The 23,740-nt window shown below is 56.9% G+C and overlaps 1 protein-coding gene across 4 annotated transcripts; it reads left to right on the top strand.

The window, feature by feature from the left end:
- Positions 1-774: 774 nt before the first annotated feature.
- On the top strand, positions 775-22,980 carry ASIC1 (acid sensing ion channel subunit 1; the record flags this gene model as incomplete). 4 transcript variants are annotated; one of them, XM_081083831.1, is made up of 11 exons in its annotated part: positions 775-1,146; positions 1,779-1,974; positions 17,138-17,288; positions 17,903-18,030; positions 18,312-18,462; positions 18,849-18,905; positions 19,362-19,515; positions 19,907-19,998; positions 20,503-20,582; positions 20,666-20,770; positions 20,909-22,980. In XM_081083831.1, 11 exons carry the CDS (start codon positions 785-787, stop codon positions 21,011-21,013), a joined length of 1,581 nt encoding a protein of 526 aa, XP_080939957.1. In that variant the 3' UTR covers positions 21,014-22,980. The 4 variants fall into 4 exon arrangements, with proteins under 4 accessions (XP_080939957.1, XP_080939956.1, XP_080939955.1 ...); XM_081083830.1 differs by having other exon boundaries at positions 18,309-18,462; XM_081083829.1 differs by lacking the exons at positions 775-1,146; positions 1,779-1,974 and adding an exon at positions 13,758-14,426.
- Between the last annotated feature and the right edge of the window lie 760 nt (positions 22,981-23,740).

Raw genomic sequence — 23,740 nt, 5'->3', positions numbered from 1 at the left:
GGCCGAATAGGGGATCTGGCTGCGTCGAGAAGCTGGGCTGGAGGAGTGGGGGTGTTGCGTCCGGGGCGGGGACAGCTCGCTGTCATAAGGAACCCCCCATGTATCCGCCGCGGGTGGCCCTCACCCCCCTCCCCAACCACACACACATACAGCCTGCGGGTTATGAGAACTAGAGGCGTCCGCAGGTGAGCACTCAGCCTGGGCCCCTACCCACCTCCCTGGGGGGTTTCTGGCCCAGGTTTAGCTCAGGAAGAAGGGGGGAGCCCAGCCCTGGGGACACCCTTGACCAGGAGCTCCTGACCCCGGGTTCAGCCCATCTGAGGGAGTCTTCATCTGAGGATGGGGTGGACATTCCTGTCCCAGAGTGACCCCACATCTGGAGGGAACTCCTGTGTCTGCCTGTGGGAACATTGGGACTTCCCTCTCGCCCTCGGATGACTATGTCTGCTGCCTCCCCTAGCCTGGGAAGCTTTCTCTGGGAGAACATTCTCCTGGCCTGAGCTGACCTCGAACCCCCCCAAGGGCCCCCCCTTGCCACTCACCCTCCCCACCCCCCAACCCCGGGCCCCAGCCCCTGCATTTGTAGCAACCCTATGCTGGGAGTGTGTCCCTGGGCCAGCCCACCTCTGGGCTGGCACACCAGGGAGTCTACTGCCCCAGAGGCAGTGACCTCAGGCGACTGGAACTTCAGATGCACACATTTGGAGGGACCCTATATGTACTTTCATCCCAGGATAATGACAGATTCCCTCCCTGCCCTTCCCTCAGGATCCCCTTGGCCAGGATGGAACTGAAGGCTGAGGAGGAAGAGGTGGGTGGAGTCCAGCCGGTGAGCATCCAGGCCTTCGCCAGCAGCTCCACGCTGCACGGCCTGGCCCACATCTTCTCCTACGAGCGGCTGTCACTAAAGCGGGCGCTCTGGGCCCTGTGCTTCCTGGGCTCACTGGCTGTGCTGCTGTGTGTGTGCACGGAGCGTGTGCAGTACTACTTCAACTACCACCATGTCACCAAGCTCGACGAGGTGGCTGCCTCCCAGCTCACCTTTCCTGCCATCACGCTGTGCAACCTCAATGAGTTCCGGTTTAGCCAAGTCTCCAAGAATGACCTGTACCACGCTGGGGAGCTACTGGCCCTGCTCAACAACAGGTGGGTGGCTCCCACCCATCCCCCAGCCGGGCCCCTAGAGTTGCATGCATCCCAGCTCCCAGGCACCCATTCCCTAACTCCATAAAACCCAGACAACCTCGCCCTCCCATCCCCCTCAAACCTGCCACTCACTGCAAAGGAATTGGGGTACTGCTGAGCACTCAATTAAGGGCACCCAGTCTTGGATCCCAACGTAGCCCAGCCCAGCCCTGCCCCTACCCAGCCGGAGCTGTGAGACATCAGCACCCTCTTTGGAGTGACCTTTCCCCACCTTTTTGCCACTACTTCTTGATCTGCTCACTTAGGGGCTGGGGACTGACCATCTTTAACAGGTCGAGACTATAAAAGTCATAGCTCCAGCTTTGATCTCTCTGTTGCCCCACCCTTACCGCTGTGCTGAGATGCCCAGCCCCCCAGCAGCCACTACAGATCCTTCTGCCTTCTCAGATCCTACAGGGCAGGTCCTCTGGACACGCCCTGCTCTATTCTATGCCTGTGCCCAGACCTACCCACAGGGCTGGATGCTGCCCTCCCCGCATTCCCTGGAGGGTGGGTATGGGACACTGGAGGCCAAACAGAGGCAGGAATCGAAAATCATGCTGATCCATGCGCGGATCACCCCCGGGCTCCAGGTATGAGATACCGGACACACAGATGGCAGATGAAAAGCAGCTGGAGATACTGCAGGACAAGGCCAACTTCCGCAGCTTCAAGCCCAAGCCCTTCAACATGCGCGAGTTCTACGACCGCGCGGGGCACGACATTCGAGACATGCTGCTCTCCTGCCAATTCCGGGGGGAGGTCTGCAGCGCAGAAGACTTCAAGGTGGTGAGTGAGTCCCCTGGTGCGGAGCGTGAGGCGTGTGAGTCAGCCGGGCCCCCAGAGGAGGAGGAGGCTAGGAGCAGGCAGTCTTCTCATCCTGCTGGCTCCACTGGGAGAGGAAGCTATGTGTCCCTGGGGCTCGCAGGGGATTTTGTTCAGCGTGGAGGTGCATTTGTTCCGTGTGAGGGCCGGAGCCTCAGCCTTGTGTCCACGCTATGGCAACAAAGAGAACCCCCAGTGCACAACACACACAGGCACACACACAGCCTGGCATGGCCTTGGCCCCATCAAGCTTACCTTCTGCACCACAGGTGTCAGAGCTGGGGGTAGGGGCTGAGGACCCTCCCCTGGGAGCTGGAAAGAAATGCAGACTTTACCAGCCCACCTCCGGAATCAGAATCTGCCTTTTAACAAGATCCCTAGGTGATTTGAATTCAAGTTTGAGAAGCACTGTGAAATATGAAAAGTGAGGGAAGCTTTCTCTTAAATAGCCAGACAGGTATTTCTCTCCGTGCCACTACACACACACACACACACACACACACCACATACACACACACACACATACACGTACACTGTCCAATTGGGTTACCCCCTTGCCATCAAGAGCCACCAGTGCTGCTCGGTCTGAGGAAGGAGAGATGATTTGGGCTACACAGTCATGGCTGAACAGCAACCTCCCTTTGCTTCTTAAAATGGAGATGCCCCACAGGTGGGGCTGCCTCAAAGCCAGCACCCCAGAGAGGGTTAGGGGCACTCTCTGTACCGGGTGATCCTAAGCAAGTCATACAGGTTCCTGAGGGCATAGAATCAGAAAGAGGCTGGAAAGGGACCAGAGGACCTGGAGCCGTGTATGGAAAATAACACTGAATGAGAGGACGATGCTGGTAATTCTTCAGAATGCTTTCTAGACTCCTGCAATCCCCTAGATAAACAGTCATATTATCTCTATTTTATGAGTGCACAAACTGAGAGGGAGAATGAGCTGCCCCGAGCTCACATACTGGTTAGTTACAGATCCGGGATTAGAACGTGTCTCCTTAAGTCCCAATGCAGTGTGCTCTTTTTGTTAACACTGCTGACCCTGGAGTCAGCGTATCTACTTCCAATTCTGGTCACTGGTCTTTGAAAACCCAGCCTCCCCTAGGAGCCCCTTGCTCTCCACGCCTGCCCCCAATTCTCCACTCTCAGAACCTCCCCTTTCTCCCTGCCAGTTTTCTTCCCTACTTGCTTGCTTCCTCCTGGCATTATAGGAGCATGAACTGCATTTGTTTGTGTAGAAAGGTTGAGCCTGTAGAAAGGTCATGCTTGTTTTTTCTTGCTGAGGTTACATAAGATTCCCAATTTTTTTTAATGAAATTAAGTTTTTTTTTTAAAAAAATATATATGTTTTTACTTATTTTAGAGAGAGAGAAAGGGAGAGAGAGAGAGAGAACATCAATTGATTGATTGATCGGCTGCCTCTGCACGCCCCCTACCAGGGATAGGGCAATTGGCCCTGAAACTCAGGCATTTGTCCTAACCCAGAATCCAGTCGGAGTCCTCTTGGTGCATGGATCGATGCTCAACTACTGAGCCACACCCACCAAGCAGACTTCCCAATCATTTAAAGCCCTGCTCTACAGACTGGTTTTATGAGCCTTTGTCAATCCTACCAGACAAAAGTTACATGATCATACAACTTGCTGAGCCAAGCTGATGGGGCGCTTAATGCGATGCAAGAACCACTTTCTTCCCTCTTTTCCTTCCTCAAAACAGGAGAGTCCTGTATTCCCCAGAGCCCTTGACCTAAGGGTTCCCAGGCTCACCAACTATGCTCCCAAGAGAATAGAACTGTTGGTGAAGGTGAAAGTGAAAGCCAAGGCCTTCCTCCCAACACACAAGCAGAAGGGACCACCAAGAAAGAGAACAACCATTCCTCTGTGGATGGTTTGTAGTGTTGGAGGAGGGAGGGAATTGCTTGACTCAACCTGGAAAGATGCTAAGGTGTAACATGAGGGTAATTAGTCCATTAAAGAGTGTTCCGTTGCTCCATTCATCTCTCATGTCCAGAGAGATTCCAAGTGGTGATGCTAAGACATGTTTGGTTTATGGAAATGAAGATACTGGAATGTGATCATTCCATTGTGTCTGAGAGGACAATTCTGAGCTGTCAGATGGAGAGATGATTGGTTCAGAAAGTTCTGGAGTAATCTGAGTTCTTCCTTTTGCTGGGAAGAGAGATACAGGCCCGGAGCTTGCAGGCACTTCTTGGTCTGGGTTGTCAGGCAAGACGAGGTTTTTGCTGTTTCTGAGCCCTTATCAAAGACCTGATCCTTAATCTGGCTGAACCCAAACCTCTCAGGCCCTTCTTCTACCCTCTCTGGTTGATCTCACTGCCGGATTCTTTCCATGTCAGGAACTCTACCACTTTTGCCCATTGGGATGCTCCTAATGTGAGAGTGTGTGTGAGGGTCTGTGAGAGTCTGTGAGGGTGTGTGTGAGGGTCTGTGAGAGTGTGTGTGTGTGAGGGTCTGTGAGGGTCTGTGAGGGTGTGTGTGTGTGTGTCTGTGAGTGTGAGAGTCTGTAAGGGTGTGTGTGAGTGTGTGTGAGTGTGTGTGGGGGTCTGTGAAGGTGTGTCTGCTCTGGAGGACGGTTGGGGGACCATGGGAATGGCACACTTTCAAACATCCCAGCTCAGACCAGGGGACAGACTGGTGGTCACAGTGTTTGACAGGTCCATCCCCAGCTGCGGCTGAGTCCGCTTGGGAGAGTGGGGTGATAATGGGGAACCTGGGCTAAATCGGGGAGGAACTGGTTGGAAACTCTTTGAGACTGAAGAGGCAGAGGGCAATGGGGAGACATCCCCACAGCAGCCGGGGTGGGTCGGCAGGAGCTCTCTCCTGAGCTACCGAAAGAGCAACCAGAGACCCACCCACAAGACCTCCTCCCCTTCATGGTGGGGTGCTTGGTTGCCAGGGCAACAGGGGCTCCTCGCTCCCACCCACCTTGATGCTACCCAGGCCAAGGCAGGGCAGGGGTCCCATGGAGGGGGCCTGGGGGCGCAGCTGTCTGGCAGTGTCTGGGTTGGGGCTGGGGGGAGTGAGCGCAGTCGCAGCTGGTGCCAGCCTCCAGCTGCACCTTATCTGTCCCTGGCATTGGGAGCGGCAATGTGGCTGGAATGCTGAACAGCACCAAGGGGAGGGGGCTGGCAGATGGTTGCCCAGTCTGCCCTCTGCCACCCCCTCCGCCAGCTGAGACCCAGAGCCTCTGCCTGCGGGAGAGAGAAACGGAATTCATTTCTGGACCCTGGAACAGAGGGAAGGGAGGGCAGAGACTGGAAATCCTCGGGGTGGGTGTGTAGTGGGGATAGTATGCTCCCTCAGGAGGGGATGGAATTGGGGCACAAAGGATTGGGGACAGGAATCCATGAGCCCGTCAGGGGCCCCCAGGACTCTGGAGGGAGGCAGGAATCCCCCAGAGGAGAGGTGGAGAGAAGAGGATGCACACAGAAATCCCCCTGGGGTCCTGGAGGAGGACAGGAATCTCCTGGAGCTCCTGTGGGGTGAGGTGCTGATAGAAGAGGTGGTGGAGGTGTGTGATTTGGGGACCCAGAGGGGAGGGAGAAGTCATCTTACAGCAAGCAGAGCTGGATCGCAGGTCCCAGGGAGAGCCAGGCCTAGCAGGGAGCTCCCTTATCCCCAGGGTTGGCTCTGCCCCCTCACCCTCACACACCCCAGCCCTTAGCAGCTCAGACCAGGAGTCCCTGGGAGGGCCCACCCTTACTACCTGCCTTACTACCTGGGTCTGCTCCCTCCAGCTAGGTAGGGAGTGGAGGGGCTGCTGAGGGGGAAGGCTGCCACACACAGAGAGAGAAAGGGGGAGGTCACGGGCAACTCCACCTAGAGGCCTGGCGGTCTTCATGGGCGACAGGGGGCTCCGACAGGGGAGCATGAGGGACAGGAGAGCCTGGAATGGAGAGGTTAACTTTGGAGGAGAGGCACTCCGGACCTAGGGATTCTTGGAACTTCCTCCAGCCTTATCCTTCCCTTCGCTCCTTCCCTCCCTGAGTTGAGAAGAGACGAGTACAGTACAGCGTACAGCCAGTTGCAAGAATCCAGGGGACCCTAGATTTGGTCTCTCTCTCTCTCTCCTCTCTCTCTCTCTCTCTCTCTCTCTCTCTCTCTCTCTCTCTCTCTCTCTCCTAACTTAGTTTCCTCTCTCACCTCTACCCGCCCCTAGCATTTCTGACTCCACCCCTCTCCCAGGCTACTGTCAGCTAAGAGGCTGCTCTAACTTAATTGATCTCCTGGCTGCCGGCTAAAGTAATAGGGAATTGATGTGAGTTACTGAGTGCCTCTGGGGGGCAGAGCAGGAAGGAGGGTGGTGGTTGGGGGGCAGGGGGGGGGGCAGGGGAAGCACCTCCAAGCGCCTTTCTCCTGCCCCAGCCTTTGGGCAACTGCAAGGTATGGCCCTGCTGCACCCGGTCCGTGTCCGGAAGCAGAGGGGAAACCCACAGAGAGGGCGAGGGTTCTGTTGTGGGTGGGAGTTGCTTCTGAGCATGATTCAACTTTGTGGAAGACAGTTCTAATTCTGGGGGATGGTGAGGGAGGCTGGATATTAGGCAGGAGGTGTGTCAGTCTCCACTTGATTTATTCTGTGACAGCGCCCCTTCTGAGTGCCAGGCTCAAGCTGGGCGGTGGACAGGCAGAGCCTGTCCCTGCCCTCAGGGAGCTTGGAGTGAAGGGCAGTTCCCAGGCAGGCTCAGAGCTGAGAGGGTGGGCAGCACTAGCAGATGCCTTGGGCGCAAGGAGCAACATGCCAGGGATGAAAGGATCCTCGACATCCAGGTGGAGACCTTTCAACCTTCCCAGACCAGCTCAGCTTTTCAAAAACTCCGGGTTAGTAGAACGTGTGGTTTCTCCCCATGCCAACCTAGCTGATGGGCATCCCAATCCTCCCCAGCAAGGGTCATTGCCCGCCTTTGCCTGGTCCCTTAGGCACAAGCCCTCCCTCGCTGTATGTCTGAGTGGCTGCTCCAGGAGCCTCTCCCTTCCAGTCAGGACCTGTGCATGGGGATTCTGGAAGGCAAACTGGGAAGCAGACCGCAAGAATGAGAAGTGGTACCTAGTTCGGGTGGAGGGTGAGGCTGGGCATTGGCATTCCTGGCTTATGTTTTGGGAATAGTTTCATATGCTCCGTTTCTGAGCTTCTGGGTCCAATTTCCTGTAGACTGTTAAATTATTCTTTGCCAAGGGGCAGCCCCTGCTTCAGCCTCTGGGACTCTGGCTAAGCCCATGCCAGCCCATGTGTAGAATGGATGTGCAGTACCGACTGTCTTGGACACATGGAACAGACGTCGTCCTCATGGAAAATTTTTAAATGAGTATGAAGCTACTGTGTATTCACCTTGAGGGCAAATTCCCTTAACAAAGCATAAGACAGAGACTCTGCTACCCCAGGCAGATCCCAAGGTAGAGGGGGGGCAATCTGTGATTTTTCTGAACTCCTGTGAGTTCTTAGAAAGAAAATCCGTTCCCACCCCTCTCATTGCATCCTCTCAATGCCTCTGCCAGTCCTGGGGGCCTGGGAGGTTGGGCTGTGTGGCTGTGTGTGTGTGTGTGTGCGTGTGTGTCCAATTGGTGTGTCGCATCATCGTGCCAGCCTGGGAACATCCCCAGGGGAGAGGTCGCTGCAGTGGCCTTGAGCATGGACAGCAGCCAACTCAGGCTCCCTGCATGTGTGCCCCAAGTGTGCAAGCACACGTGTGCATGTCTGAGTGGGAGACTGTGGGTGTAGGTGAGGGTGTGAAGGGGATGTGTGTGCACGTGCACGGAGGCATGCAGCTCACTTTGCGTGGCTGCGGGAGGGAGCTCGAGTGTGGAAAAGCTCTGGTGGCACGCAGAGCACACGCCAGCAAAATTAATCCTCTCTTTCCGCCTCACTTTGCAATGAACAGGTTCCCTTTGCTTTCGCTCATGCGACCCTCATAAACCTGGGGGCGGGGACATTTGAATGCCTTCCTTTGAAAGGTGAGGAAACTGAGGCTCAGGGTGCTCGGTGCCTGCTCGCCGTCATGCAGCCAGTAAATGACAGAGTAGGACCCGGACGTCAGGTCTTCTAAGTCCAGGTTCCTGTGTGTGACTCCAGGAGCGAGCGGTGTGTGGTGAGAGGGCTCTAGGCGCCCTGCCGGCGCCCGCTGTGAAGAAGCTGTGGTGAGGCCGGAAGGGGGAGGAAGGGTGCGAAGGAGAAGGGATCCCGGCCTCAAGGGGAGCGCTCCCACCGCGTCTTTGGACTCCTCTGCCTTTTCCCTGCTCCATTGGGCCAGGCCCCACCTCAGACGCCCACCGGCCACCGCTGCTCTCCTCAGGGCAGCTCCAGGGCAGCCAGGCTCTGCCAGAGGAAGGCACACAACAGACCAGCTCGAAGCGCGTTGTGTTCATGACCAACATCCTTAAATGGGCTGCAGGGCTGCCTGGCAGCCCCACTGTGTTGTCCCGGTCAGCTTGCTCTCCCCGGTGATGACTGCAAACTTCTCGACTCTTCTCAAAAAGCCACCTTCCGGCCCCTCTCACCTTCAGCAGAAGCCCTTGGTTCCCGCTTCACCGAGATGATAGAAGCCTCTGACAAGGCCTTCTACCTGCTCTGGGAACCAGCCCCCAGAGGGAAGCATCCAGCTGATCTAGGCTGAAATCCCCACCGATTCTTTCCATCTGCTCTCCTTCTCCCTAAAGATGCTGCCTCGTCCTCCTCTCGGGTCAGTCTCTCCCTCTCCAGTGGAACCTTCCCATTGATAGGGAAACATGCTTAAGATTCTCCCATCTTGAATTGGATAGCTATGACAGTTAACATTTATTGAGCACTTACCGTGCATCGGGCTTTAAGGTTAAGATAAAAACCGAATTACAGATGTCTGAACTCCACAGCCCCTTCTAACTCCCACATACACGATGTCTCTGCTTCCTCTCACAGGCAAAATTCTTAAAAGTGATGTATGTATTCCGCTGTCTTCATTTTTTCATCTCCAAGTCGCTCTCTAATCCACTCCAGGCTGCCTCTCTTCTGCCCCGGCACTTCACCAAAATGGTTCTAGCTAAGTGATCCTCATGTTGCCAAATCCCTCTTTTTTTCAACGGTTCTCCTTCCTGACAACCATACTCTCTCAGGCTTCCTCCTTTGTCTAGCCCAGTGGTTCTCAACCTTCTGGCCCTTTAAATACAGTTCCTCACGTTGTGACCCAACCATAAAATTATTTTCGTTGCCACTTCATGACTGTAATGTTGCTACTGTGATGAATCGTCATGTAAATATCTGATATGCAGGATGGTCTCAGGCGACCCCTGTGAAAGGGTCGTTCGACCGCCAGAGGGGTCGCGACCCACAGGTTGAGAACCGCTGGTCTGGCCACTCCTTCCGTCTCTTTGCCAGTTCATTCTCCTGTTTGACCATTAAATGTTGGCCTACTCAAGTCTCAGGCCCAAGCCTTCCTCTTCTTTAAAATCATGAGGTGGCATGACTTAATGGTATCACGATGAATTTTTCATTAGTATATTTTTTATGTTGCCGTATCTTACAATTTAGTATTTTACATATTTCATTGGTGTGTATTTACATTGGTTTAAAAGTGTAAAGCATTTCCAGCCCCCCAGGAATTTCCTCCAGACCCTTCCCTAGTCAATGCTGCGGCATAAAAATTAACCTTGATTCTGACTGCTGTCCGTCCAGAGACGTTTCAGCTGGTCCTGAACTTCCTAGAGTATATGTGTCCTGATACAGTGTATCACTCTTATGTCTGTTTTTTTTTCCTTTTATAATTGTGTCTGTGACATTTCGGGGTCATTGTTGTGCGTTGCAGTAGTTCTTTTCAGTGCTCGTGTAGTATCTCATTATACAAATATACCACATTTTATTTTTTTAAATAAGTTTTTTTAAAATTGATTTCAGAGACAGAAAGTGATAGGGAGAGAGATAGAAACATCAATGATGAGAGAAAGTCACTGATCGCTGCCTTCTGCACGCCCCTACTGGGGGTTGAGCCCGCAACCTGGGCATGTGCCCTGATTGGGAATCAGACCCATGACCTCCTGGTTCATAGGTTGTTGCTCAACCACTGAGCCACACCCGCCAGGCATTCCTTCTTACTCTTTAGATTGCAGTTCAAACATCACTTCTTCAGAGAAACCTTACTTGATTACTTGTCTGGGTCAGATTCCTTATCATCCACCCTCATAAAATCAGTTTTTCATACACTTATCATAGTTTTTCATTCATATTCATTTTTGTGATTTAAAAAAACTGATGTCCGTCTCCCCCATTAGACAGTAAGCTCATTGACGGCAGGATCCCGGTCCTTTATCTGTTCTCCCTGTGTCCTCAGCACACAGACACTCAGGAAATATTTGATGGGTAAGTGAAAGGACAGAAAAGGGATTTGGAGGAGAAGAACTTAATTCTAGTCTCAAGCCTTCTACTTGCTCTCCGTGAGACTTGACGAGGTCACTGTGCCCCACTTTCCTCATTTGTCAAGTGGGGGTGAAGTTACTCAACTTGCTTATTTCACTGGGTTCTGTAAGGATCCCATGAGCTATCATTTGAAAAGCATGAAACATTCCACAGATGTGAGGGTGACTGGGGTTCAGAGAGAGAGACAGCGAAAGGCAGACACCGCTGAGAGGGCATCACAGCTGAGGAGCGGCGGGCTCGGGGCTGGCGTGGGGAAGGGCCGCAGCCGTGGGCAGAGCGATCAGAGTTGAGTGCTGTTCTGCATGTGTGTCTGCTTGGCCACTTCTCTGGGGCCCTCTGTGTACGCTCGGGGGTCTGTGAGTGCTGCTTGCCTCACCTCCCATTATTGTGAAAACATTGGATTTGTCTACTGGAACGAGCTAAGATAGGAGAGGATGTTAGAAGATGGACGGGGAAGTGCAGTTAGGGTGCGTGTTACGTTTGTTGTCTGCAAGAGGCCTGTGTGTGTATATGCAGAGAAGTGTGGGTGTGCGCAGTGGGTCTTTGTAGTGGTGTGGGGAAGCAGTGTCCAGCCATGCCAGATAGGCTGTCCCTTAAGCTGCTGTGTGTGCACCCCTTTCTCCCTGATGAGGCCCCCACACTGGAAGCGTCCCCTGCCTTAGTTGCCTCCTTTTGGAAGTCCAATCTACTTCCCCTGCCGGGACATCGGAAGGCGGGAACACTGCCCTCTAGTGGGTGTGGAGCATGCGGCCAGCCCAAGCCTCCTCCAGCCCAGGCTGGAACCCACCTCTGAAACCCAGCCTGAGGACATGCAAAGTCCCACAGCTGAGGTCGGGCGGGCAGGGTGAACATGCGCAGGGGGCAGGAAGCAGAGAGGGAGCCCGTGACTGCCTACAGAAGCATGAGAGCAACAGCTGGAGGCGAGGGCCTCTCCTCATCTCTTATCTCTGGTTGCCCAGCGTGGTCCTGGTCTTTCTCGGTTCCTGTTTCTCCACTTGGTCCTTGGGTCCTGCTTTCTTTCTCATAGTCCCTGTCCTCAAGGAGCTGCTGGTCCCTACTCATGCCTGACGGGCCTTGAGCAGAACGGACCTTCTAGTCTGTTCCCCGGGTGGGCACTGACTATGCCCTGTGGAGCCAGGGAAGGCTTCTTGGAGGAGGTAATGTATGAGGAGGGTCTTGAAAGATGAGTAGTTCTTCAGACGGGGTCCAGAGAAGGCATGGGACTATGGGTAAGCCTGGTGTGTCTGCAGAATGGGAGAAGGGCATGGTGGCTGGACAATGGGCTGGGGTGAAGGGGAGGTGAGGATGGAAGGTAAATTGCAAAGGCCTATGGGGTTGGGTTGACTTTTACCAAGAGGCACTGAGGAATGAGAGAAGGTCTTTAAGCAGGAGACTGGTCAGAATTACATAGCACGGACTGAAAATGGGGGGACACTGCAGGGCTAGGGGAAGGGGGGCGGGAAGACCCATTGAAAGGCTGTTGTTTGGGCAAAAGAAGAGGAGGCCAGTCTGAGGGCGGACGGGTGGAGAGGGGCCAGATCTCAAAGGCCGCTCTTCTCTGGGGCCTCCGTGTCCCTGGCAGCAAAGCGGAGGCTAAAGGTCCCACATCAGTCAGTTCTGCTGGAACTTGGCACTCTGCCTTCTAAACCCAACACACTCCAGGGGCTCTGCATGCAAATGGAGAAGGGGAGATGTGTGGGAGCAGGGGGGGAGGGGAGAGCAGGGGAAGGGGACGAGGCCTGGGGCTGTGGGTTGGTTAAGGAGAGGTAAGGCCCAAGTAGACTGGTCCAGCCCCCACTGCTCCTCCTCCGGCCCTGCAGAGGAAGGGTTAATATGCGTCACCTCCCTCCCTCCCCTCCTCAGGTCACCTTCTAGGCCCTGGAGACTTGGCTGGTGGCTCAAGTTCCTCAACCAGTGGCCCTGAGTAATCAGAGCCCACAGAGGGGCCGGGGGCCTGGGGGAAGGGAATGAGAAATTGGGGGTAACGGGGGCCTTAGAGACTGAGGAGCTGGGTGGATCTGTGAGGCTGAGGGTTTGGGGGGTACCCAGGTTGGTTCCCAACACTCCCCACCTGGCCCAGGACCCAGTCTCTGCTCCGATCTCAGTTTCTTCCACCCACCAGAAGAGAATTCCTAGAACTCCTCTCCTGGACTGTTGGGCGGTGGGCAAGCTGGGAGGGGGAGGGGTGATCCATTAGGAAGCTTTTCAGCTGCAAGCGATGGGGTCCCTCCCCCTCGTGCTGGGAACTAAATGAGTCTGTGGTCAGTGAGAGACCTGTGCTAATGGAACCTGGGCTGCCCCCCAAGCCACAGAGGGAACGGAAGAGGGGAAAGTGACCTGAGTACAGCTCAGCATCGGGGAGGGTGCTGACCTGAGGCCGAGATGGGTGAGGGATCTGAGCGGAGGAGAAATGGGGTCAGGGACTGGCTGGAGGGAAATGGGGAAGTCAAGGGAGTGTGATTGCAGGAGAATTGGGGGTTCGGGAAATAACTGAAAGAAAATTGGGGTGAGGACAGTGACGGAAAGGAAACAGAGGATCAAAAGGAATAAGTAGAAGAGAACTGGACTGGGGTATAATGGGTATTGGGAGACTTGGGGAGTCAATGAAATAATTGGGGGGATTGTGAGTCAGGGGGAACTGGAGAGGAATTAGAGGTCTGAGAGAGTGCCCAGAGGGTGGGGGCTCAGATATGCCAGAGGCCTGGCTGGAACGGGGGGGGGGGGCAAGGAGAGAGGGAGAGGACCCTGAATTGGGGTGGGAAGGCTGAGGGGACGCTGAGGAGCAGATTGGAGGATGAGAGGGAGCTTGAAAGTGTGTGTGTGTGTGTGTGTGTGTGTGTGAGAGAGAGAGAGAGAGAGAGAGAGAGAGAGAGAGAGAGAGAGAGAAAGAGAGAGACGGGAGGAGCAGGGACTCTTGCTGGCTTGGCAGAGAGCAAGGGACTATCTAGGATCTAGGTTCCGTCTCACCGGGAGAGGTGGGTACCAGGAGCCCCTAGGATTCCCCAGATTTCCATTCTGTCTTCAACCCTCTCCTTCCTGCTGGAGCTGGTGATAAAGAAAAGGAAAAGGGGCTCCAGGCCCCCTCCTCTCCACCAGCCTCCCTTTCACTCTGCCTTCAATTATTCATCAGCCCAGACACCCGCCCTCCCTGGCCGGGCAGGCCGAGCCTCTCTCCATGCCCCGCCCCAGCTCAGCCACACTGCCACCCAGGCCTGATGAGGAAGGACACGGCCGGCCGGGCCAGCCCTTGGCGAGACCTGGCAGGAGGGCGCCAGACCCTGCCTGGGACCACATCTCCTTCACCTTTCTCCTGCCAATCCCCTGGTGCCAGGCAGCCCCTGGTGAAGATGCCAATCCAGATCTTCTGCTCCGTGTCATTCTCCTCTGGAAAGGAGGCCCCCGGGCCCTTGGGAGATGGTCAGGGTCCCCGGCAGCAGCAGCAGCAGCAGCAGCAGCGAGACAGCTCGGAATCAGAAGACGAGGAAGAAGAGCAGGAAAAGGAGGCCCCCAGGAGGGAGGCCAGAGACGGGGACCTGCCCGCGGGCCTGGTGGCCTTCGCCAGCAGCTGCAGCCTCCACGGCCCCAACCACATATTTGTGGAAGGGGGCCCGGGGCCGAGGCAGGCGCTGTGGGCGGTGGCCTTTGTCCTGGCACTGGGGGCCTTCCTGTGCCAGGTAGGAGACCGAGTTGCCTATTACCTCAGCTACCCGCACGTGACCCTGCTGGACGAGGTGGCCACCTCGGAGCTGGCCTTCCCAGCGGTCACCCTCTGCAACACCAATGCCGTGCGGCTGTCCCAGCTCAGCTACCCTGACCTGCTCTACCTGGCCCCTATGCTGGGGATGGACGAAAGTGACGACCCTGGGGTGCCCCTGGCCCCCCCAGGGCCCGAGGCCTTCTCTGGGGAGCCTTTTAACCTGCACCGCTTCTACAATCGCTCCTGCCACCGGCTGGAGGACATGCTGCTCTATTGCTCCTACTGTGGGGGGCCCTGCGGCCCTCACAACTTCTCGGTGGTGAGTGGGGACCAGTGCCCGGCGTGGCACCCCGAGGGTGTCTGCCACGGCGCACCCTAAACCTCACTTTCTGGGGCTGGGGCTGGCGGGTCCTGCTCCTCCCCCACCTCACCTGGACCACCCCCCCGCCCCCCGTGACATGTCTCAGAGAGGCCTGGCCAGGGCTCACCCAGGAGCCCCGGGTCTGGAGCTGGGCTTCTGATCTCAGTGCCGCTGTTCCTGTTAAAATATTAAAGTGTATCGTGCTAGTCGGTAATTAGTTGCTGCCCAGCAGGTGGGTGCCTGGGCCAGGCAGTACCAATTGTGACTCTCCTCCCTGGGCTGCAGCTGGGGCAGGCCCACTGGTTTCTGGAGGTGGAAGAGTGTGGAAGGGAGGTGGAGCGTGGGGGCAGCCCTCATCTCCGCCCCACCACACCCTCACCCACAGCTCCCACGGCGGGGGCTTCACTGCATCCTCCCTTGGTCTCCCTGTGTCCCTCCTACAGTGTGTGCGTGTGTGTGCATGTGTGTGTGAGAGAGTGTGTGAGTGTGTGTGAGAGTGTGTGTGTGAGTGTGTGTGTGTGAGGGTGTGTGCGTGAGAGTGTGTGTGTGTGTGTGAGCGTGTGTGTGTGTGTGTGCATGTGTGTGTGAGTGTGAGAGTGAGAGTGTGTGTGCGTGAGTGTGTGTGTGAGTGTGTGAGCGTGTGTGTGCGTGTGCGTGTGTGTGTGAGTGTGTATGTGTGTGAGAGAGAGAGTATGTGTGTATGTGCGTGTGTGTGCGCGTGTGTGCGAGAGTGTGTGTGTGTGAGTGTGAGAGTGAGAGTGTGTGTGTGTGAGGGTGTGAGAGTGTGTGTGTGTGCGTGTGTGTGCGTGCGTGTGTGTACGTGTGTGTGTGAGAGTGTGTGTGTGTGTGAGTATGTGTGTGTGTGTATGTGCGCGTGTTATTCTGAGGGAGAAATAAATCCCTCCCACCCCACCCCCAGCTCTAAGTGGCCAGGGACCCTCTTCCCAGGGAAGCCCTCATTGGGAGAATCAACCTCCTTGCCATTCTGGGGTCTAAGGCCTTCCCTGCGGAGGACACCCATCTTCTCCCCAGTTCAGCTTCCAGTTCTGTCCGACCAGGTGCCAGCTGCCACGCCCGCCCTCCCCACACACCTCGGTCCCCAGCCTCCTTCCTCGTGCGGGAGCAGGTGGGTGTCAGCGTGCCAGTGCATCGCAGAGGGCTGCAGACTGAGTCGTCTGCTGGGCCTCACACAGGCCAGGACATAGCAACACGGGACAAGGAAGGGGTCAGCTTGGGATCCTGCCTCTGAACCCGAGGGTAGAACAGACACTTCCCACCCAGAACCACGAGATGGCAGCAGCAGCCCACCAGCCAGCGGCACAGCTCTCTGAGCCAGGCCAGGAGGGACCAGCCGCCTCAGCCCCTGGGAGCTCCTCACATCCACAGGTGGAGGGCAGGCGTGGTGTGTGTCCGGCCTGAATGCCACGAAACCCAGTCGTGGGCTGGAGGGATTAGGAGCTGTCAGAGTTCTCTTTCTACCTCATCGTGGGACCTCGCGCCCCAAATGGGGGCAGCATGTTTTCTTTTCTGGAGCGGGGAGAAGGAGGTTGTTCTAGGAAGGCTGAGGGGGCAGGGACTCTGCTCCTAGCAGCGCCCTGGCCCCCTGCTGCTCCAGTCTGGCCAGGCACTCGTCTCTCGTCCTCTGGGCAGTGCCTGGACTCACCTATGACTCGCGCCAGCAGCAGCGAAGCCCACTCACCCCATTTGAGGGAACCTGGAGGCTCAGGGAAGCCGGGGAGAAAGGGCCATAGAGCACTGGCTCCCTCCTCTCTGCTCCTGGGGGTGGAGTGGAGAGACGTCCCTGGCCGAGATCTGTCCGGAGGCCCTGACAGTCCTGCAGGCGCATTGCCAAACGTGCCAGGCCCTGGCTGCTCGGTGCTGAGAGAAGAGCTGCTGGTGCTTGGTGAGCCCGGTCCTGGGCATGGCCACGGGGTTTATTTTCAGGTTCTGGTGATAACGGGACAATGAGGGACACAGGGGCGAATGGCCTGAGGAAACGAAAAGCCTTACTTGGTTTGGAGGAGGGTCTTGGGGAGAGGGGCCCTCAGAGGGCTGGGTGGGGGCCCAGGGTGCGGCCGTGGTGGGATCCTGGTGCGGGAGGTGTCTGCGTCAGGGTCCCAGCAGGAATAAGATGGCCACTCAGATGGTTTGATTGAAGAGGACTGAAGGAGGCTTGTTGACAGAGCGTGGGGCAGAGTTAAGGAAACCAACCAGGGGCCTGAGGCCCCCGCAGCCGTGGGACATGGTCCCACGCAGGCGGAAGGAGGGCAGGCGGCAACGGGCTGTGCAGGGGGTCCTCGGGCAGGACGGTCACGGAGGGCCAGCCGCTGCCAGAACCTCAGCCGCGTGAGGGGTGGGGAAGGAGAGGTGCCCCGTCTCTCCCTCCTTCTGCCCCCTGGTCTCTTACTGATGCCACCCATTGGCCGAACCCAACCCAGAAACCTGTCCAGGCAGCAGAGGAGCCCCACAGGGCTCAGCTTTCCAGTGCACACAGCAGGGCAAAGGAGGGCAGAGAATGGGTGGGAACAAAGGCAGATGGCGAATGGGCTGCGCAGGAGGAATCAGTCCGGAAGGGCACTGCGATTCCGGCAGCTGGGGGCAGTCGGGGACGGCCCTGGGGGGACAGGGGGTGCGGGCGGGGCTCTCAGCTCTTCACCTGCCCCTGCCAGGTCTTCACACGGTATGGAAAGTGCTACACGTTCAACTCTGGCCGAGACGGGCGTCCGCCACTGAAGACCATGAAGGGAGGGACGGGCAATGGACTGGAGATCATGCTAGACATCCAGCAGGACGAGTACCTGCCTGTGTGGGGGGAGACTGGTATGTCACCCCTTGGGGGCCCCTCCCCACGGTTCCAGGCCTCAGCCTCTGCCCGGGGGACTCCAGGGCTCCACTGTGGGACCCTAGACAGGCCCTGGGCTCCTCCCTTCCTCCCAGCACCTCCCCATCTCCTTCTCCGACGCCACCTGACTGACTGCCACACTCACGTTTCTCCAGCTCCCCCTTCCTGGCTCAGTTGCTCTCCAAGGTAACCAGCCACCCCTCTCCATCAGTGGCTGCCACTCGCTCTATAAATAACTCCCTCTCTTGGGCTGCCTGTTGTCTGTCTGGTCTCAGGGGCCTTGGGGCAGAGAGAGATGGGGGAGAAGGGAGAAAAGGGCGGGGGGAGAAGTGGAGAGCATCTGAGAAAGAACTGGAAACACCAATGTGCATAGCCGAAGCCAGGTAAGAAAGAAGAGTGCAGGGTGCAGTCCTCGGGGCAGCACGGGGCTGGTGAAGCCACAGGGAAGCTAGGGGCGGGCGGGGGTCCCCTAAACGGAGCCCCCAGTCCCAGTGTGTGCCGTGCCTATTCCCGGAGAGGCAGGGTGGCCCCGCCCTGGAGGAGGTTAGGGACTCAGAAGCCTCCTCAACACCCTCCCCCCTCATTCCCATAGATGAGACGTCCTTCGAAGCTGGCATCAAAGTGCAGATCCACAGTCAGGATGAACCTCCCTTCATCGACCAGCTGGGCTTTGGTGTGGCCCCAGGGTTCCAGACCTTTGTGGCCTGCCAGGAGCAGAGGGTGAGAGGCCACAGGAGGACGGTCCCGGGTGGGGTGCTCAGGATGGAGCGGTGGGCCATCACTAACAGGAGGGACAGATGAGCGAGAGCCTGGGTAGCGATCTGACTCGTGAGAAGCAGGAATGAGCTGATAAACTGGGATGCTCTCTAAGCTCTAAGACGCTCAGAGGCTGCGGAGGGAGAGGGGCAGGACGCCTGAGTTCTGCATCCTGTTAGAGAAGCCCATCACGGTGACTGGGGGAGAAGTCTCCACACCCCCCAGCTCCCCGGCTCTCCCAGCAGCTCATCTACCTGCCCCCGCCCTGGGGCACCTGCAAAGCTGTTACCATGGACTCGGATTTCTTCGACTCCTACAGCATTACCGCCTGCCGCATCGACTGTGAGACCCGCTACCTGGTGGAGAACTGTAACTGCCGCATGGTGCACATGCCAGGTCAGGCCCCGAAGCTCCCAACACAGTCCTGGGGCCCCTCAGCCGACCCTGCCCCCCTCCAGCTCCCCGTGCAGATCAACCTCCTACCGCCACGGAAGGAAGACCAGCTGGCTTCTCCCTCCCCCAGTCCCTGCCCTCATTCTCATCGATGAGACGTCCATTCCACACCCATGTGTCTCTGTACCGTATCTCCTGCCTGTTCCCGTGGGGATGGATGGGTGGGAAGGGTCCAGGAGGAGTGGACTGTGGGGTGAGTCACCTCCAGGACAGACTGGGGGTAGCTAGTCTCACCCTCGCCTTCTCTCCCAGCTTCTAGACCTTTGTTACAACCACTGTCACGGAGCCCTTTAATGTTCATCCTACCCCACTGTCTTTCTCCTCTGCAGGGGACGCCCCCTACTGCACTCCAGAGCAGTACAAGGAGTGTGCGGATCCTGCTCTGGGTGAGCGCCCCGCCCCCGCCCCCGCCCGGGGCAGTCCGGGGAGGGAGGGAGGGACTGCCAGCATGGCACAGGGGTTTCAGACCAAGCTCCCAGAAACTTCAAATAACTCCTGGATCAGGCTTCGCCTGGACTCCCCTTTGTCTGACGTTAGCAAGGCCGGGAATTGCATCTCGAAAGGCCCCTGTGAAAAATGGACCAGGGTCACCTGGGAGGGGAGGGGCCCTCCCTCTCCTTAGCAGCTCAGCTGGTTGACTCCCAAGGTCTCTGAGGGAATGAGACACAGGACTAGGAAACACCCTTGGGAGGCTGGTGCGGGCGGGCTCAGGGCCGAGGTGAAGGGCAGGTCAGAAAGAGAAGGGGTCCGGGTTCCTTTGGGCAAGGCCAGGATGTGCATGCGGGAAGGTGCTGGCCGAAAAGGCACCACTCAACTGGCGCCTCTCACCTGGCTGGGCACAGACTTCCTGGTGGAGAAGGACCAGGAGTACTGTGTGTGTGAAATGCCCTGCAATCTGACCCGCTATGCCAAGGAGCTGTCCATGGTCAAGATCCCCAGCAAAGCATCCGCCAAATACCTGGCCAAGAAGTTCAACAAGTCTGAGCAGTACATAGGGTAAGGGCGCTGGCTATGCAGGGTGGGGGCCCTTGGGCTGGGACCTGGGGGGGTGTCAGCCGCCTTTGGTGGGGGCCAGCAGACAGGAGGAAAGATCACGTCGGGACAAGCAGGGGAAGTGCCTCTCTCTTTCTCCTTCCTCCTCACCTCATCCTCTGTTTCCGTCCTTGCTGTGTCTGGGGTCACCCCGCCCTTGCTAGTGTGTGAAGCCTCTTTTTGTATGTGCCATCACATGTAATCCTCACCACGACCCTAACAGGCAGGTACCCCATCAGCATCTCATTTGACGGCTATGGAGACAGACTCAGAGGATAACTTACGGAAGTTACCTAGCCAGTAAGGGACCGGGATGTGACTTGAACCGAGGTCTCCTCCCCCAACCCCTCTGCAGGGAGAACATCCTGGTGCTGGACATTTTCTTTGAAGTCCTCAACTATGAGACCATTGAACAGAAGAAGGCCTATGAGATTGCAGGGCTCCTGGGTGAGCTGCTGATGGCGCCTGTCCCCTTCCCATGTCACGGGCATGGTGTGACACCCTCCCACCCAGAGCAGGCTGCTCACCTCTGTCCCATGAGCTCTTCCTCCTCAACCATCCCCTGGGGCCTTTCCCCAAATGATGTCGTCTTGGTATGTGGTGGAGGGAGGGGGCCGAGCGTTCTCTTAGGGCAAATAGGAAGAGATCGGCCTGGTCATGAGTGGGGAACTATTTCCTACACCCTTGAAAATTTGCCTAGAGAGTAAGCGTGTTGGGGTATTTTATAAACAATTATTTTTCTCTGAATAATACCTATTCATTTTAAGAAAAGTAGGAAAAAAAACACAGGAAGGCCTGGAGGGGAACATGAAGACCCCATCAGAATCACTCTGTGCTCCTCCTGCGCAAAGGCTGTCCATCCTTCCGCACTTTTGACTTGCCTGCCCGTCCCGGTGGGCTCTGCGGCTCCCATGGTGCATGACCCTACTGACCTCCCTGTGCCCCCTGCAGGTGACATTGGGGGCCAGATGGGGCTGTTCATTGGCGCCAGCATCCTCACGGTGCTGGAGCTCTTTGACTACGCCTATGAGGTAAGCGGGGGGGAGGGGATGGCCGGGGCAGGGGCCATGGAAGGAGCGGGGTTCCAGGCCACCCACACACCCACATGTCTCAGGTCATTAAGCACAAGCTGTGCAGACGAGGCAAGTGCCAGAAGGAAGCCAAACGGAGCAGCGCAGACAAGGGCGTGGCCCTCAGCCTGGATGACGTCAAAAGACACGTGAGGGAGCCAGAGATGGGTGCCCCCCCCCCACCCTGCCCCTTCCCCCGCACCCCTTGCTACCTTTTCTCCTTTGCCTCCCCCATGCCCTGGTGCCATCTGTCGATAACCAGTCCCTGTCCTGTGCCGTTCCCCCAGAACCCGTGTGAGAGCCTGCGGGGCCATCCTGCTGGGATGACGTATGCTGCCAACATCCTACCTCACCATCCGGCCCGAGGCACTTTTGAGGACTTTACCTGCTGAGCCCTGCAGGCCACTGTACCAAAGGCCTAGATGAGGAGGGCTAGAAGAGCAAGGGGGGCCCCAAGTGCCCCCCCACATCTGCCCTGGGGACACCCTCCCCCTCCCAAGGCAGCCCCCCACTCCTGGGCAGTCCTTTCCTCTTGTCTGTGGTGAGGAAGGAGTCCTGACCATAGAGTACTCTCCCTGTCTCTATCCTATTCTTTTTATTTTTAACAAAACTAATCTAAAAACGAAACTAAAAAGAGAGAACTGGGCAGGTGACCTCAGGCTGCCCCTCTCTGCTCCATGCTGCCTCCCCCAGCTCCCAGCCTGAATTCTGTCTGTCTGGCTATCTGTCATCTGCGTGTCCACCTACATTCTGCTGCCACCAGTCACCAAAGCCCCCTCCTAGTGGGGGGGGGGGTGGAGGGGATCATTCAGATCTGGAATTTGGCCCTAAACCAGAGAATGTACCTGGAAGGGGAGGGATAGTGGTGGTGGTGGGGGGCTTCCCCAGCCTTAAGAGACCCTCTCAGCCCAGGGGCCACCTCCCAATCGCAAGTCTCCAGGCAGGAACTAAGCCCCGCCCCCACCCCACACATACACCCTGTGAAGTCACTAGGGAGGCAGGGGTAGGGATCCCCTGAGGAAGTGGAGATGGGGACAAGATGTGGCCCCGGTGCTGTAGGCCACATCCTGATACCTACAAGTTCACCCCACCCAGAGCTGCTGCAGAGAAATCCCAAGAGGCAGCCTCCTCTACTGTCCCATAAAAGATCCAGCTGGTTGGCTTCCAGCTCAGCGAGGGGGCACTGGTCCCGCTCCCAGGGGCCCCTGCGGAGGGCCACATCCATAAATTTTCTTATGGAATTCTCCCACATCCTCTTTCCCAACTTCATTTGCTTCTCTCAACAACCTCATCTGCATTTTCTATTTCTATATGATACAGACTCTATATTGCTATATCTCTGTATATACTTTCCCCTAACTCTGTCTGTCTCTGCCCCATCCCCTCTTGTCTCTAAGAACCATCCTCCCACCCCAAGTACCCCTTCCCATGTTTCTGCTCCCTCCCTGGTCTCTGAATGCCTTCACCTGTATAAAGAGTTGGACTCTCTCCCCTGGTGTCTGTACTGTGTACACACATCCCTCTGAGAAGCACAAGGAGACGACACGCGCATTGTAACCTTCGCACTGTCTCGGTGGCGACATAAAGGAAGCTGTGAATCACAAGCTCTGCCTCTTTCTGGCCTCACCCTCTCCCCCTAACCCGGGCATTCTCTGTCCTCCCTGTAGCCTTAACGGTCCCTCCCCTGCTCCTCCCACCCCAGCGTCCTCTGTAAGGCTGCCTGTGGCCTCCCAAGGGAAGGAACGGATACGGAGACAGCCCCCACCCAAGGGATGGAGATCTGCTCTGCACACCAAGCCCAGGGCTTCAAAGGCAGAGGGGGCTATGGATCAGTGACGCCTTTGCTGGAGCAGTGGGGTGCTGACAGGCAGAGCTGAGGTCTTCCCTCAGTGGCCTTTCTCTCCTTTTAGGGCCCAGTCCCCTTTCCTCATCTGATACCCAAACCCATCACTTATATTTTCTGGTGAGGTGTGGTTTGGGAGTGGGAGGAAAGCGGGGACGCTGAGCGCTATTCCTACCTTAAAGAGAAACTGAGTGAGAGAGGGAGCTGCTGTGCCCCTCCCACGAGGCGGCCTCCCAGGCCAGAGCCCTGCCCCTTCCCAGGCCCGCTCTGCCCAGCTATCTCTCCGTCTCCAACCCCAGAACAGGACCTGTGGCAGGTCACCTGTGCATTGACCTGGAGCTGCAGGGTGAGGCTATAGGATCTTTGGGAACTTCGGTTCCTAGTAATTCCCTAGAGGGCAGACCTCTCCAGAGGGAAGCAGGAGCAAGGCCAGGGGGTGTGCAGGGGATGGAGAACCGCAGGCAGGGCTAAGGGTGAGGCATGCCTCCGGTCTAATAAACTGGGTTTCAACCACTCCTCCTCAGCGTCTTCTCTTACCTCAATAGCATTCAGGCCTTCCCATTGAGTGCCGAGAGCTAAGCCCGGCTTAGGGCCAAACAACCAGGGGAGGAACAAGGAGGCTTGAGCAGGGAGACCCTGGTCCTCCAGGGATGAGACTGGCCGGCCATCACACCAGGAATGGTTTGAACCTCTGGACAGGGAAAGAGGGTGGGGTCAAAGGCGACAGAGATCCCAAAGTCCTTGCACAAAGGATGCTTTGGAGAGGAGGCAGGGTCAAATTTTAAACTAAACTTAAAATCTGGAAGCAGGTTAGGTTAAAAGTCAGGGAATTCGTTGGGTTGAAGTTCTAATGAGGTCGTGACGGCGGCCCTCTTTCTGTGGAATGAGCCGCAGGTAATGCATGAGCCGCAAGGTGTGGATTCTGGGCTTTGGCTTTGCTGCTGACCTAATGACCTTTGTCAAGTCATTTCTCCCGAGTCCAGCTTTCCCGTCTTAAAACAGGATAAACAGTGCGTTCATTCCGTCCCTCGGGCTTCTGTAGCAGGAAGAGGAGGAGACGAACAACCCAAGCGCTTCGGAAAGTTGAACACACTGCGCCAAGGGGAAGCCGGCCCACCACCACCGTCCTCACCCGAGCGCCCGGCCGGGGCCGGGGTCCGCCTTTCCAGGCCTGTCTCCCTCCCGTCGCCTGGGGGCGCCCGCGCCCAGGGCCGCTCTATCCCAGGGCCCGTCTCTATGGTTTCCCCCCTCGCGGACCGCGAAGGCGGGAGGGCGT

Source organism: Myotis nattereri (assembly GCF_964212035.1).
Source record: "Myotis nattereri genome assembly, chromosome: 2".
In the NCBI taxonomy this organism is placed as follows: Eukaryota; Metazoa; Chordata; class Mammalia; order Chiroptera; family Vespertilionidae; genus Myotis; species Myotis nattereri.
This window is presented reverse-complemented; position numbering and strand designations above follow the sequence as displayed.